Source organism: Dipteris shenzhenensis, chromosome 16 (assembly GCF_047967505.1).
Source record: "Dipteris shenzhenensis isolate YYH24624 ecotype China chromosome 16, Dip_SZ_1.0, whole genome shotgun sequence".
NCBI lineage: Eukaryota > Viridiplantae > Streptophyta > Polypodiopsida > Gleicheniales > Dipteridaceae > Dipteris > Dipteris shenzhenensis.
In genome coordinates, this window is record NC_141611.1 from 26,700,502 (window position 1) to 26,713,410 (window position 12,909).

The following is a 12,909-nucleotide window of genomic DNA, read 5'->3' on the forward strand; positions in this document are numbered from 1 at the left end:
CATTTTGGATATAAAGACTCTAGCTGAGAGCAACGTCTCTCAGTGTAATCATATAATAATAGCTATAATTGCTATTATACCTCTTTGGTTCAATACAAAACTTAGGTCTTATGGCATCATGTCTTTTTTCTATTTATTAAAAGTTTTAAAAATTTTGTGCATATTGCGAGTGACAATGTTATTTTCATGAAATATTTAAGTCTCCTTTCATGGATTTATAAATTTATCACGTCAAGGAAAAACGTCAAGGAAAAATATTGAAAATAATCAAATTAACAAATAACTTAGATATAGCTAGAATTTCTAATATAGGATTATTTCAAATTCTTGCATGTTGGTGCAAAAGTATAGATTGAAAAAACAATATTTTTATGTGAATATGATAGTGCCACAAAGTGAACTTTTGATTTGGGAAGAATATTTTCCAAAAGTAAAATTTTGATTTGGAAAGGATATTTTCACAAAGTAAAGTTTTCATTTGGGAAGGATTTTTGGGCTTCATCCAAAAACAACACAAAAAGTCCAAAATAGGTGTTAGGACTAAAAATATTGGCATTTTTGAAATGTTTGGTCATGTTTGAGAATTACTAGATTTATTTTTAATATTCTTTGTTGATCCTCTAAGGAGTAAAACTAAAAATTAAACTTCAATCTTCCTAAATCTAACCGTTCGATTTGGGATTTGATGATTAAACCACACACCCTTATGTGCCTACTAACCTTCCACCGAATTGGATTTGCTTAATTATTCAAAATACTTAAAAAATGTGGTGTGCTACTAAAATGCATGTATTTTATGACTTTATTTATTATAAATAATTATTTGTAATTAGATAAATCATTCAAATAATTACCAGTAAATCAAGTTAAGCTCTACATAATGTAAAGAGACCACCTACAAAGTTTCAAGAACATTTAATCTAAAATGAGTGAGAATCACTCATCATATGTAACCCTGTCACATGAGTTCAACAAAAGGATATTTTTTATTTCTAAAATTTACTAAAATAAATATAGATAAGGAACTATTTAAAATAATTTTGGAAAAAATTTACTGATTTGTATAAAAAGGGGGTACATTTATTAATGGAGAATTTATAGATAAGGGATTTTAAAAATAGGCCTTGAACGCACGTGATATAGAGGGTTTATATATAGTGACCCCCCCAAGATCTTCAAACTCTTCAACCTCATGCAAACTAATTGTCCATCTAAGTTGCACTCTTAGATATACTATTTGCATCTATTCTTAAGAATATACTTGTCAACCATGGGGCCTTGTCATTCATAGGCCCATCTTTCAAGCTATTATTGTGACAATTTGGCACCTACTTGGAAGAAATTATTGATAAGAGCCTAGCATGACTCCTTGGGGTTCTAAGGCCTCGTTGCTCTTGTTTTGAATTGATTACTAGCACTCTAGGTAAGGTGAGGCTATCATGAGGCTTTAACAAAGTACCCTTTTGTATACCATAACATCCTTTGTATGCCTTTAATCATTATCAATTAACAAGGCATCTTGTCACCTTTCCACCTTGTTTTCAAGTTCAACTAAGGAAAATCCATTTTAAAGATGATTTCCAACAACGATAATAAATCATATTGGATAGTAAATGCAAAACAACATTGTAATCCATTTGAACTAATGCATGTAATGAATTTTACTTTTCTTTAGTAACCTTACTTCATTGTTGTATTCCAAATTCAAGGCAAATTTTTCTTACCTTTGATTATTTATTATGTCTTGATCGTCAGCCACTCGAGACTTGTGGAATTTTAATTTAAGTGCTTGCACCAATAAATTTAACCTTGAATATTAAAAAAATGTCACTTTTCTAAAATGGAGGTTAGTATTAAGTATTGTGTTAGTTTGTTTATAGTAACCCTAACCTATCATAAGTGGTGAACAACCATTGAAGGATCTCATTCTTTTGTACTACCTCAACTACTCTTCTTTTCATTATGGCAGTGTTAACCTATCATAAGCTAACAACCATTAAAGATTCACGTTCTTTAGTACTATGTCAACTACTCTTCTTTTCATTAAAGCAAGCTTAGAAAGTAGGTGTTAAAGGGCACAATGTTCTTAATGTGCATTAAAGGTTGTGACCTCAACGACTCAATTCTTTTCATTAAACAAGGGGATAGGGTTCGTCCACTTGTTTGAAGAGGGTTGTCTTCATTGCCAATGTGCATAGTGGTTGTCCCACCTTGTTTGAAGAGGGGTTAAAGGGTTGTCCTCATTGGGTATCACTCATCTAAACGATGCATTGTCAACGATCTCATTGACAAAAGCTCGTGGCTGGTATGGACGGTTGCCGTGAGGGACACTTTCTAGCGATTGTTCAGAGAAGTCCAGGCCTCCTTTTGACTTGCAGCACGAACACCCACGCATGATTCTCGTCCGAACTGAAAATTACGTCAACTGCTTGATTATCAGAGCCATTCGGGGCTCCAAGATGCCTCTCCATACTAATAACTTATCGGCCTTTTACCGTTTTCATCAGAAGTAGAGAAGAAAATCATGCACTCTCGAACCCCAAGCTCCCTGCTTCATAACAACAAACGTTTCAAAGGAGTTCGCCTGCGTTCCTGGGGAAAATGGGTGTGCGAAATCAGACAACCCAAAAAACGAGCCCGCATCTGGCTCGGCTCTCATACTACCGCTGACGCTGCAGCTCGTGCTTATGATTTCGCACTTGTCTGCCTTCGAGGCCCCGATGTGCATCTAAATTTTCCGAATTCGCCTCCTCAAGTGCCCGCAAATTGTTCTTTCTCCACCAAAGAGATTCAGATTCTTGCAGCTCGAGCGGCCGCTTCTTCACCTACGATGCCCCACCCATCAGCCTCGTCAGCTCGGAGCAACCCTGGTTCTAGTTCCTCCTCCAAGTGTGGCAGCGAGAAGGTTGCATCCTTATCTGGTTACACACACGCATTTTTCTGCAGGTTTCTCTCTATTTGTTTGCATGCTAGTCTATAGGTTCTGTTGATCGAGTTTCAATGATGAAGTTCTCTTGATCACTTTCCAGGGTAGGAGCGTACTTGAAGCAACTCTTCCAAGGGGTGACACAGATGCATCGAAGTCATCGAGGTCGACAAAAGCGACTGTTATGTTACATTCCATACGAACGCTGCAAGAGGACATTACTATGCAGGGTGGGAGTGACATTAGCAACGGAGTGAGGGTTCCTGCATTTGATTCGCTGGGATTGCAGTTCACTGGCGATGAGGGAGCGATTCCTGCAGAGCCATTCAACCTTTGGAACTTCTAAGATGGAGCGTGGTAAGTAGACGCACACAATGGAGAGATGATTTGAATTTATCTTACTTTATTTGCGCCATCTAGCTATGGCCACGCTTTCGCATACTCATAGTGTGATTTTTAAAAATCCATTATACATGAGGTTGTCGGCATTCGAATCCCCAAGACTTTTAGCGCTTGTTGGGGCTATTCCGAAAAGAAATCTTGCGCATCTAAGTTTCAATTTGAACATGGTTGCATTCGTTTGTTTTTTTTGTTTTTGTTTTTGTTTTTTTTTTAATAAATTGCCGACTTGTATTAGCGGGGGTCAGCCTCTAGAAAATAAACCAGACCCTAATAGTACAAAACTTGGCCTCTAGTTAGGCCGGAGCCTTAGGCCCATGCTAAGAAGCGGATGGGAACCTACTCGGTGGTAGAACTTAGACACTGTTCGCCACAGCTATCATTGCCTGGCTCACAACTGGATCCGATAGCTCTAGCACTTTGGCTGTGTCTGTTACAAGCTGTTTCACCCATCCCCAAAGGGCATCATCCCTAAACCCTACTATCCCTTTCCTCCCAAAGACAATCTGGTTGCAAAAATTCCATACCCCCACCAACAGGACTGAGGTCTGAATGTATGACCATCGCGCACTGACAGTGGATGTGACTCCTGTCACGTCACTCAAAAGACCCATTCTCCAATTTTGGCCTAGATGAAACCTCCCCATCAGGCCACTCTTTCTCACGGCTGCTTCGACTTGTATCCAGACATGATGAACCAAAGTACATCTCCAAATCAGATGGACTATTGATTCTATTGCTCTATTGCATAGTGGGCATACAGAATTAACTTCAAACCTTTTGGCCAATTTAGCGTGCACGGGAACCCATTGGTGTAGATCTTTCCATGCCATAAAACTGAGTTTACCAAGCCTGCACCCCTTCTAGATCTCTTTGAGTCTTTTTTTTCCACCAACTAGCTGTACAATGGAGATGCCATCATTTTCTGTTTAACTCTAGGTATAGTGGCTGTTGGCTTTGTAGAATTCTGTAAATTACTCTTGCTGAGAGCTTTTTTAAGCAAGTTTTACCTAGATACCTCTGGGAAGTCCTCCTACTTTTTTGCTTTATGCAATTTGATGCCCAACATTCTGGAATCTCCTTGAGAATCCTGTGCATTAGAGTAGTCTCTTGGACAGAAAGAGAAAAGGAGTAGCTGATCTCTACTAGAGGCATCCAACCCCCCTTAGCTATCCACTGTGGAGCAAGTCCCCGGATGGGAGAATTGTTTCTTTTCCAAAGAAACCAAATCGCCTATGCGTTGGGGACTGGAGGTGAGGTGGTTGACAGAGAGCAATGTGGATTTGTGAAGTCAAAGGAGAAGTGCCAGATGGGTTTGCTGCAGGATGATGAAGAAGATTGCTTGAGGGCACCCTGCATGGGCTGTCACTACCAAATGGAGATATGCTAAGAGGAGATTGGCTCAGTCCAAGCAAGGGAAAGGAATGAAGGTGGGAATATCCAGACTTTCCCCTGAGAATCGTGGGGTTGGATAGGCCAAAGGGGCGATGCCAGCCTAAATGAATCGATCTGGTGGAGTAATGTAGTGAAAATAGATGGCCAAGCATTTGCATTCGTTTGTTAATGTGACTATAGGTTACCTAGTATAAAATCTCTCTTCTCTAAACTCTCATGGAGTATTTGGGAGACTTCCAATCATTTTTTGCCTGCCTATGGAAGGGTGTAGGGAAGGTTGGCCACTTCCTAAAGGTAAAATAGGTATTTTTAGACATTTCTTTTTATTTTAAGGTGATTGGTCCAAGTATGCATGACTTCATCCTCTTTGGCCTCCCCGTTGCCCTCTCTCTCTCTCTCTCTCTCTCTCTCTCATTCTTCTTCTCTCTCCCCTCTCCCATTTCTCTTCCCCTTCTCTCTCTCTCTCTCTCTCTCTCTCTCTCTCTCTCTCTCTCTCTCCCTCCCTCTCCCTCTCCAGGCCACATGAATAAAATTCATCTTGTTGACTTTTGGACCATTTTGCATTCACTACTCTTTGTATGCTCTTTCCTTTTCATGCCTTCAATTTTATGCTCTCTCTTAAGCATTTCACTCACCCACAGGCATGCCTAATGAATGATAAATATATATCATTCACCTTGTTTTTATGATTGTTGTCCATCTATTTCTCTTTACTTTCTCTTGCTTTTTATAGAAATTTTGGCCCCATTCTCACACATTGCTACTTAGATCATTAATCTAAGTTGAAATTTTAGGAATACGGGTAACGTGAACTCTAATATTGATAATTTCTAGAAAATGTTTGGCCACATAGATTAGAGACTTGGAAACATATACATGACCAAAAAGGATCCTCTTGGTCTTGTTACTATTGCAATCTTGACCCATTCTCCATTCAAAAACTTGATTCACAATGCACACAAATTGCTACTTCTCAGCTCAGGGGGCTCAATATATGTAAATCCTTTATATCACATGAATTCAAAGCCTAATTAAAAGTCCATAATCTGTGAAATTTTCATGAATAAAACACACCCTTTTCCTATTCAATCTATGAATACCCCCTTATATGGTAGCATTTTGTATGTAAAAAATGTGGAAAAAAATATTATTTAAAATCCCTTCTGTTGAACCCATGTGCTATACTTACATATTTGTGAGTGACCTCCCCAAGCTTCTCAGCTTAATGAATGTTTCAAAATATGCACAAATTTCTATGCTTGATCTAGCTTTTTGCTTCTAAATCCACAAAAATAGATTTGTTTTATCTCAACCCTCGCCTAGCTACAAGATCCATAATTGTCAATGCACTTGACTATTATTCTAACTTCAATTATCGTAATGTGATTTGGGATTTCTCGCTAACTAACTATACACACACACACACACACACGCATGCTATAATATCATGATGACTAGGCCATGCCAGGCTAGATTAAGTAATTGACCGGCCAAGCTGGCATGTTCATTGGGATATGTGTGTAAGTCTAAGAGGCAAATGGTGTGGAATCCAATGGGGTGACCAATGTGGTGTAACCACTATGACATGAAAGCCGATGGGGTAGCCAAGTTGCATTGATGAATGTGAACTTGAGGTGTATGGGGAAGCCAAGGTCATGTAGTCACCATCACCATATGTGTATATGTGTGGGAGTGGGAGGTGACATGTAGGTGAAGTGTATAGATTTAGGGGGGCTAGAATATATTTAGTGAAGAGGGTAGATTATATTTAGGTAAGGATACAATTATAGATTTAGGGAGGGGGTTTTTGAAATTAATTCATAATAAAGAATATCCAAAAGGATGGAGCTTTTCCTAGAGGTGAGGTCCAAGTGGAAGAGCCAAGAGGATCATGCACGAGCTTAGAGGAGCAAGAGACAGGGATTAGAGGTAAGAATTTTTTTCTATCTGCCATAAAATTTTTGGTTGTGTTATTTTGATTCAGAGTAAGGTTTTTTTAAAAAAAAATCAAAGTGGGTAGGGTAAAGTTTTTCTTTCTAGAAAGAGGAGAGAGGGCTCGGTACACACAAAGGGAGAATTGAAGGATATGGAGGCGAAGGGGGGGACAAGGAGGAGGAGGCGAGGGGAGGAGGAGGATCAGGAAGGGAGGGGGGCGAGGGGAGGGGAGGGAGGATGTAAAGGGAGGGATGGAGGCAAAGGAAGTGGAGGGGGTGGCACAACACAAGGGGAGGTGCGAGGGAGGGGACGAGGGGGTAGTCCAAGGGAGGGGGAGGCCCAACGGACGGAAGGAGGGGAAGGCACAAGGGAAGGGGAGTTGAAGAGAAGGGGAGAGTCCTCCCTTCCTCCTCCATGTAAATGGCTATGGTTGTAGGCATTGAGGAGGAAGGGAGGAGTCTCCTCCCCTATGCTTCCCCTCCCCCTCCATTCATGCGGTTGTGGCCATGTGCATCGAGGTGGGGGGGGATGAGATGAGGGAGGGCATGGTTGTGCACATGGAGGAGGATGATTGGGCTTCTTTCCTCCCTCATCTCATCCCCCTCCTCCTCAATGTGTGTGGCCACAACCGTGTGCAAGGAGGAGGAGGGAGATAAGACGAGAAAGAGAAAGAGTGAGTGAGTGAGAGAGAAAGAGAGAGAGTGTGTGTTAATAGCCACAACCATGGAGCACGGTGGCGGATCTGGCCATATAATGGGTTTTTAGCCAGAAATGGCTCACTACCAAGCTGGGCCGATGGGGTTTGAGCCACAAATGGCTCAACATCAACCTAGTCCTACATGTTTTGAGCCTCAAATGGCTTAAGATAGAGGTAGGCATTGGGACCATCCAAATTGGCAAGCATAACACAAGAGCCATGTGGGTCTAGTATATCGATAACACAAGAGCCATTTGAAGACAAGAGAGAATGCCTTGGCACCATATGAGCCCAAGTGGTTGTAACAAAAGAGATATGAGAGAGATTGGTATAAGGAAAAGGGTTGGCCCTCCCTTCAAAAGGTGACTTGTATAAAAGGCCAAATGGTTGACTTTGGTCTTTATTGTTGTATGCACAAGTTCCCTCTTCTCTTGCAAGAGTGTTTGTGGGTGTTCTCTTGTTTCCCTGTAGTGCCTTTGTGTTTGCCACTCCATCCCCGTTTATTCACCTCTTCTCCTCCCGTTCTCCCTCTCTTCTCCCATTTCCCCTTTCCCTCTTTCTCTTGTGGAAACACATTGCAACACTCTGGGAGCTGTTTGAGTGCCACTTGCGGATGGCTCTTGCTTTGCATTTCTCTCACAAGGAGTAGCTTGGGGTGGAGGCTCCATTGGCATTCCTTCAAGATCCCCATAACATGTGAGTCACCATTGAGACTACACATCTTTGGTGCCACTACCGAGGAGTTTAAGCTATGCATTTGCATTGCACTTGCCTTCTCTCATCATTTACCCATTGTTCATTGTTTCAAGCTTAACTTAGAGCTTTGATAGTGGAGTTGTAGGAGAGTAATGAGTGAACAAGTGTGTGTTTGGATGGAAAAAGGATGAAAACTAACATTTTCTATTGGAAAGCATTTTTGATCATGTGAAGCTTGTTTTTTATGTTTGGTGTGTTTGGAATTGATAGGAAGCTAGTTAGAGGATTGCTAAGGTGTGCGTGATAGAAAACTTCAACAAAAACACCAAAAAATGAAGATGGAAGCTCAAATTCAGTGATTTTTGAGTGTCAATAGTCCCACATGTAGAAATCTCTCATTCTTGTACCAAAAGTTTGGATTACATCCGTAGCCGCTAGGTTAAGAGGTGCGATATCCAACATGTTTGGATGTTTGGGCCAAATGGAATCAGTAGTTATGGAAAACTCTTTTGCCAGTATGTCAGTAGAAAAAGGAGGTCAGCAGCAACCAACACCTGAGCCACAGGTAAAGACTGAGGCCACTTTTGTGGACTCAGAACCCATAATCTTCACAAGGAACCATGACTTAGACCGTGTGGATGACGAAGACCCATAGATGAGGGACTTCGTAGGTCAAAACCCTAGCCAAGGAGATGCATGAGACTTCTAAGGAAGAAAGGGCCCTATACCATTGGCTTGGCTTCTTATCGAGGCTGAGGTCAAAAGCATTATCCATTTCTAGATCTCCAAGAGCACCCAATGATCCACATGGGAGTCTAGATCTCCTTTCCCATAAAATTTAGACGTAAACTTGGAAATGGTTATGGGTCGACTCCTATAGGGGTTGGTGATCCCTGCTAGAAATATAGGTGCAATCAGGGGTGGGGTGTTCCCCCTTCCAAGTGCATTCACTAGGATGTGCATCGCCTCATCCAATAGCATTGTTTGGGAAGGTGGTGGAGGTGGCACCATTGTGGGACTAATGGGTTGTAGAGGTGGCCTCAAGCCTGGCCCTTGTGGCGAGATCCATTGGGTTGCCAATATCGGTGTTGGGGCTATGAAGCCTACTCCCCCATACATTGGGGCTGCAATTGCAAGAGCAAACTATTAGCTTCTAAGAGGAAGTGGGTCACTAGACATCTGCATGGAGGTTCCTTTCATTGGACAATAAGGCCAATGAATGTCAGGGGCATGTGAAAGGTCAGAAGTTCATAATAAAAGTCAACTAGGAGGTGTTACGAAAAGATTTAATTATAGGGCTCCCCCCCAGTGGCCATAAGTGGAGTCCAATTAATCATTTATATGAGGTGAAACAAAATGACAAGGAATCCCTATGTAATTACATTGCTAGGATCAAACACCTCAATTTCCACTGCGAACTGCATAAGAGGATGAGCGACAAACATTTGCCGCCATGCTTCCTCTCCGGATTGGTAGACCCAAAACTGCATGAATACTTAATGGTTATGAATCCCACTTCCTTCAAATCTGTAGCAAGGTAGCCTTACGTGATCATATTATGGATAAGGTTGTCCAGGACAAAAATATAACTCCATCTGAGGTTATATTTAATTATAGGGCTCCCCCCCAGTGGCCATAAGTGGAGTCCAATTAATCATTTATATGAGGTGAAACAAAATGACAAGGAATCCCTATGTAATTACATTGCTAGGATCAAACACCTCAATTTCCACTGCGAACTGCATAAGAGGATGAGCGACAAACATTTGCCGCCATGCTTCCTCTCCGGATTGGTAGACCCAAAACTGCATGAATACTTAATGGTTATGAATCCCACTTCCTTCAAATCTGTAGCAAGGTAGCCTTACGTGATCATATTATGGATAAGGTTGTCCAGGACAAAAATATAACTCCATCTGAGGTATCACAATCGGTAAGGTATTCCAGTACGGAGTCTACCAAGAAGGAGAACAACGAACCTAAGGGTTTGGATATAACCTACTAAATCAGTTGGGCCAGCAGTGGAATGCAGGAACCTCCAAGGAGACACCAAGTAACCCCCACTTGTTTCTCCGGAGAGACAATGTTTGGTGCAAGGTATGCAATTGCAATCACCCCTGCAATGAGTGACCCCACCTTAGAGCAAGGAAAGCACTCTACTATGCACATTGATATAGATGGGGAAACTATGACACTCCCAATGTCGCTTCCTGAGAGTCCTTCCCCAACTGATCTATCAAGCGAGACCCCTATTAGCCCTGACAACCCACCCAACTCGATGAATGCATAAGGTGTCCCTTTAGCCAATTCATGGCAATATAGGACACAATAGGCTCCCTTACCTCCACCCATACTGGGTCCACAACCTCCCCCACCTTCTATAACTCTAGTCAACTAAGTGATGGTGGAGGAACTACCCAATGATTGGGAGGAGCCGAAATAGGATCACAGATACCCTAACTATTTCCCTTGTGAGGAGGGAAGTGGCATCGTAGGACACTACCTCCTCCATGAGGATTAGCATATCCTGGTGTTCCAATAAATGCTCATGACTATGAGGGCAAGAGATGTGAACTCTATGGTGCAAAGGCCTCTGATTCAATGCTATACTTGCGAAGTTCCACATAGGGCAAGTGAATGCCCATATAAGGGCTCAATAAACCCTCCGATGTCATACTTTAAATGCCAAGGGCTGCACATCATGAGTTCTCCTCCAATTGGGAATCATGGTTGAGCAAGTTTACCTCTCCAGTTGGCTCCATAAGTGCCATGAAGGAGCCCCCCTCAGGTCTAAAGTACCAAGTTCCAAAAGCCCAAAGGCTCCCACTAGGTCTAAGAGGGACACCACCCTAAGGGGAGTAGAGGAGGAGGATGAAGAAAAGGAGGACCTATGATAGGTACCTTCCCATTAAAAGGCCTACACAGTCGATGATCACAAGACCTATCCCTTGCCTTTCATGGCACATGTTCTAGAAAGAATAGCAGGAAAGGAAGCTTACAGCTTCCTAGATGGATTCTCGGGATACAACCCGATATCTACCACCCTGCAAGACCAACATAAAACTTCCTTCACAATCGAGTAGGATGTGTATGCGGCCAAAGTAATGATATTTGGGCTTACCAATGTGCGCGCCACATTTTTAGTGGTTGATGATCATCGTCTTCAAGGAGTACCTAAGGGAACTTGGATAACGTGTGCATGAAATCGACCACTTGAGATACATGAAACTAGTCGTGGAGAGATGCACGTAGTGTCAATTTTGGGTCAAACATGATGTGATTCTAGGTCACATAGTGTCCAAGATTGGCATGTCAAGATCATGTTGAGAGACCACTTTCAACATCATGTGATTACATGTGCATAGTACTAACACATAGAGTACTATAAAAGAAAGGGTTAGATGTGCTAACACTAACCCTAAATGGGTTTGTATATATGTAGAGAAGGGGGAAGGGGCAGATTTGGAGATGGGGAGAGAATAGCAAAAGGAAGGGAGGAGAAGAGAGGAGAAGGGGAAGGAGAAAGGAAGAGAGAGAAGGCTGAGGGAATAGAGAGAGGGAGAGAGAGAGAGTGTGAGCGTAGGCAGCAGGTAGCAAGAGGGAGAGTAGATAGGATTAGATGTCACATCAAAAAGTCCCTTACAATCCTTTTGGGTTGACTTATATAGTCCCCCACAGTTCCCACATTTCCCCTACTATTCTCCCATCTATTTCCCCCTTAAAATCCTTCTTTTTCCCATCTTCATTATAGCCATCCCTTCCCAAAGAATTTTGCCCTCAAAATTTCCAAGAGGTTGCCTGGATGAGAAGGATACAATAGAAACTGATCAGCTCTGTAGGAGATAGGGGTAGTCCTGCACAATGCTCTCAGGTTGCCAAGAATTCTCATCTTCCTTTAAACCTTTCCATTTGATGAGGTATTCTGTGTAGGCTTTGTTCCTGAGTACATGATCTCTGAAGCCCTTGATTTGCTCCGGCACATAGATTATGTGGCCCTCTTCATCCATAGGAGGCAGCTCAGGAAGAACCTGGACATGCTATCCGACATGTGGTTTCAGCAAGGATACATGGAAAACATTATGGATCTTGGAGGTACTTGGTAGTTCCAACTGATATGCTACCTGCCCAACTTTGCGGATGATTTTGTAGGGGCCATAATACCTATGGGCAAGCTTTGTGTTGGTATTACCTTTCAGTGAGGAATATCGATTCTTATGGAGATGTAAATGCACATAATCCCCTTCTTCAAAAGATAAGTACCTCCTTTGTTCATCCGCATACTTCTTCTGCTTGGCTTGGGCATCCTGCATATTTCTCTTAGCCAACTGCAGAAGGGCATTCATACTCTCCAAATCATTCCTTGCTTGCTGATTTTTCACAGCCAAGTCTGCAACCCTAGAAGGCATTCCCACTTTGCATCCATACATAGCCTCAAATGGACTCATGCCAATAGAGAGGTGTTTGGTGCTGTTGTAGCAAAATTCAGCCAATGCTAACCATTTGTCCCAAGACTTCTACGTGTCATGATAGTAATGCCTTAGATACTCCTCCAACCACTTGTTCACCCTCTCTGATTGTCCATCCGTCTGTGGATGATAAGTAGTATTAGGCGCAAGGGAAGTACCAACTGCAGTGAATAACTCCTGCCAAAAGTGACCCATAAATTTAGCATCCCTGTCACTGACAATCTCCTGAGGAAAACCATGGTGCTTGAACACATACTCAATGAATTGCCAGGCAACCTATGAAGCGGAGTACCGAGTTTGTGTCGGTATGAAATGGGCCTGCTTAGTCATCCTGTCAACAACACAAACATGCTATCCCAACCCTTATTTGTAGAAGGCAAGCCTGTAATGAAGTC

The 12,909-nt window shown here is 42.1% G+C and overlaps 1 protein-coding gene across 1 annotated transcript in view; it reads left to right on the forward strand.

Annotated features, from left to right (window-relative positions):
* The first annotated feature begins 2,263 nt into the window (after positions 1–2,263).
* The window catches only part of LOC147892759 (uncharacterized), a 37,355-nt gene continuing 26,709 nt past the window's right edge, over positions 2,264–12,909 (forward strand). Inside the window, exons 1-2 of the mRNA XM_087387770.1 lie at positions 2,264–2,905; positions 3,030–3,283. Of these exons, the coding sequence (XP_087243896.1) occupies positions 2,525–2,905; positions 3,030–3,272 (624 nt within the window). The 5' untranslated portion in view covers positions 2,264–2,524 and the 3' untranslated portion in view covers positions 3,273–3,283. The remainder of the gene's footprint in view (positions 2,906–3,029; positions 3,284–12,909) is intronic.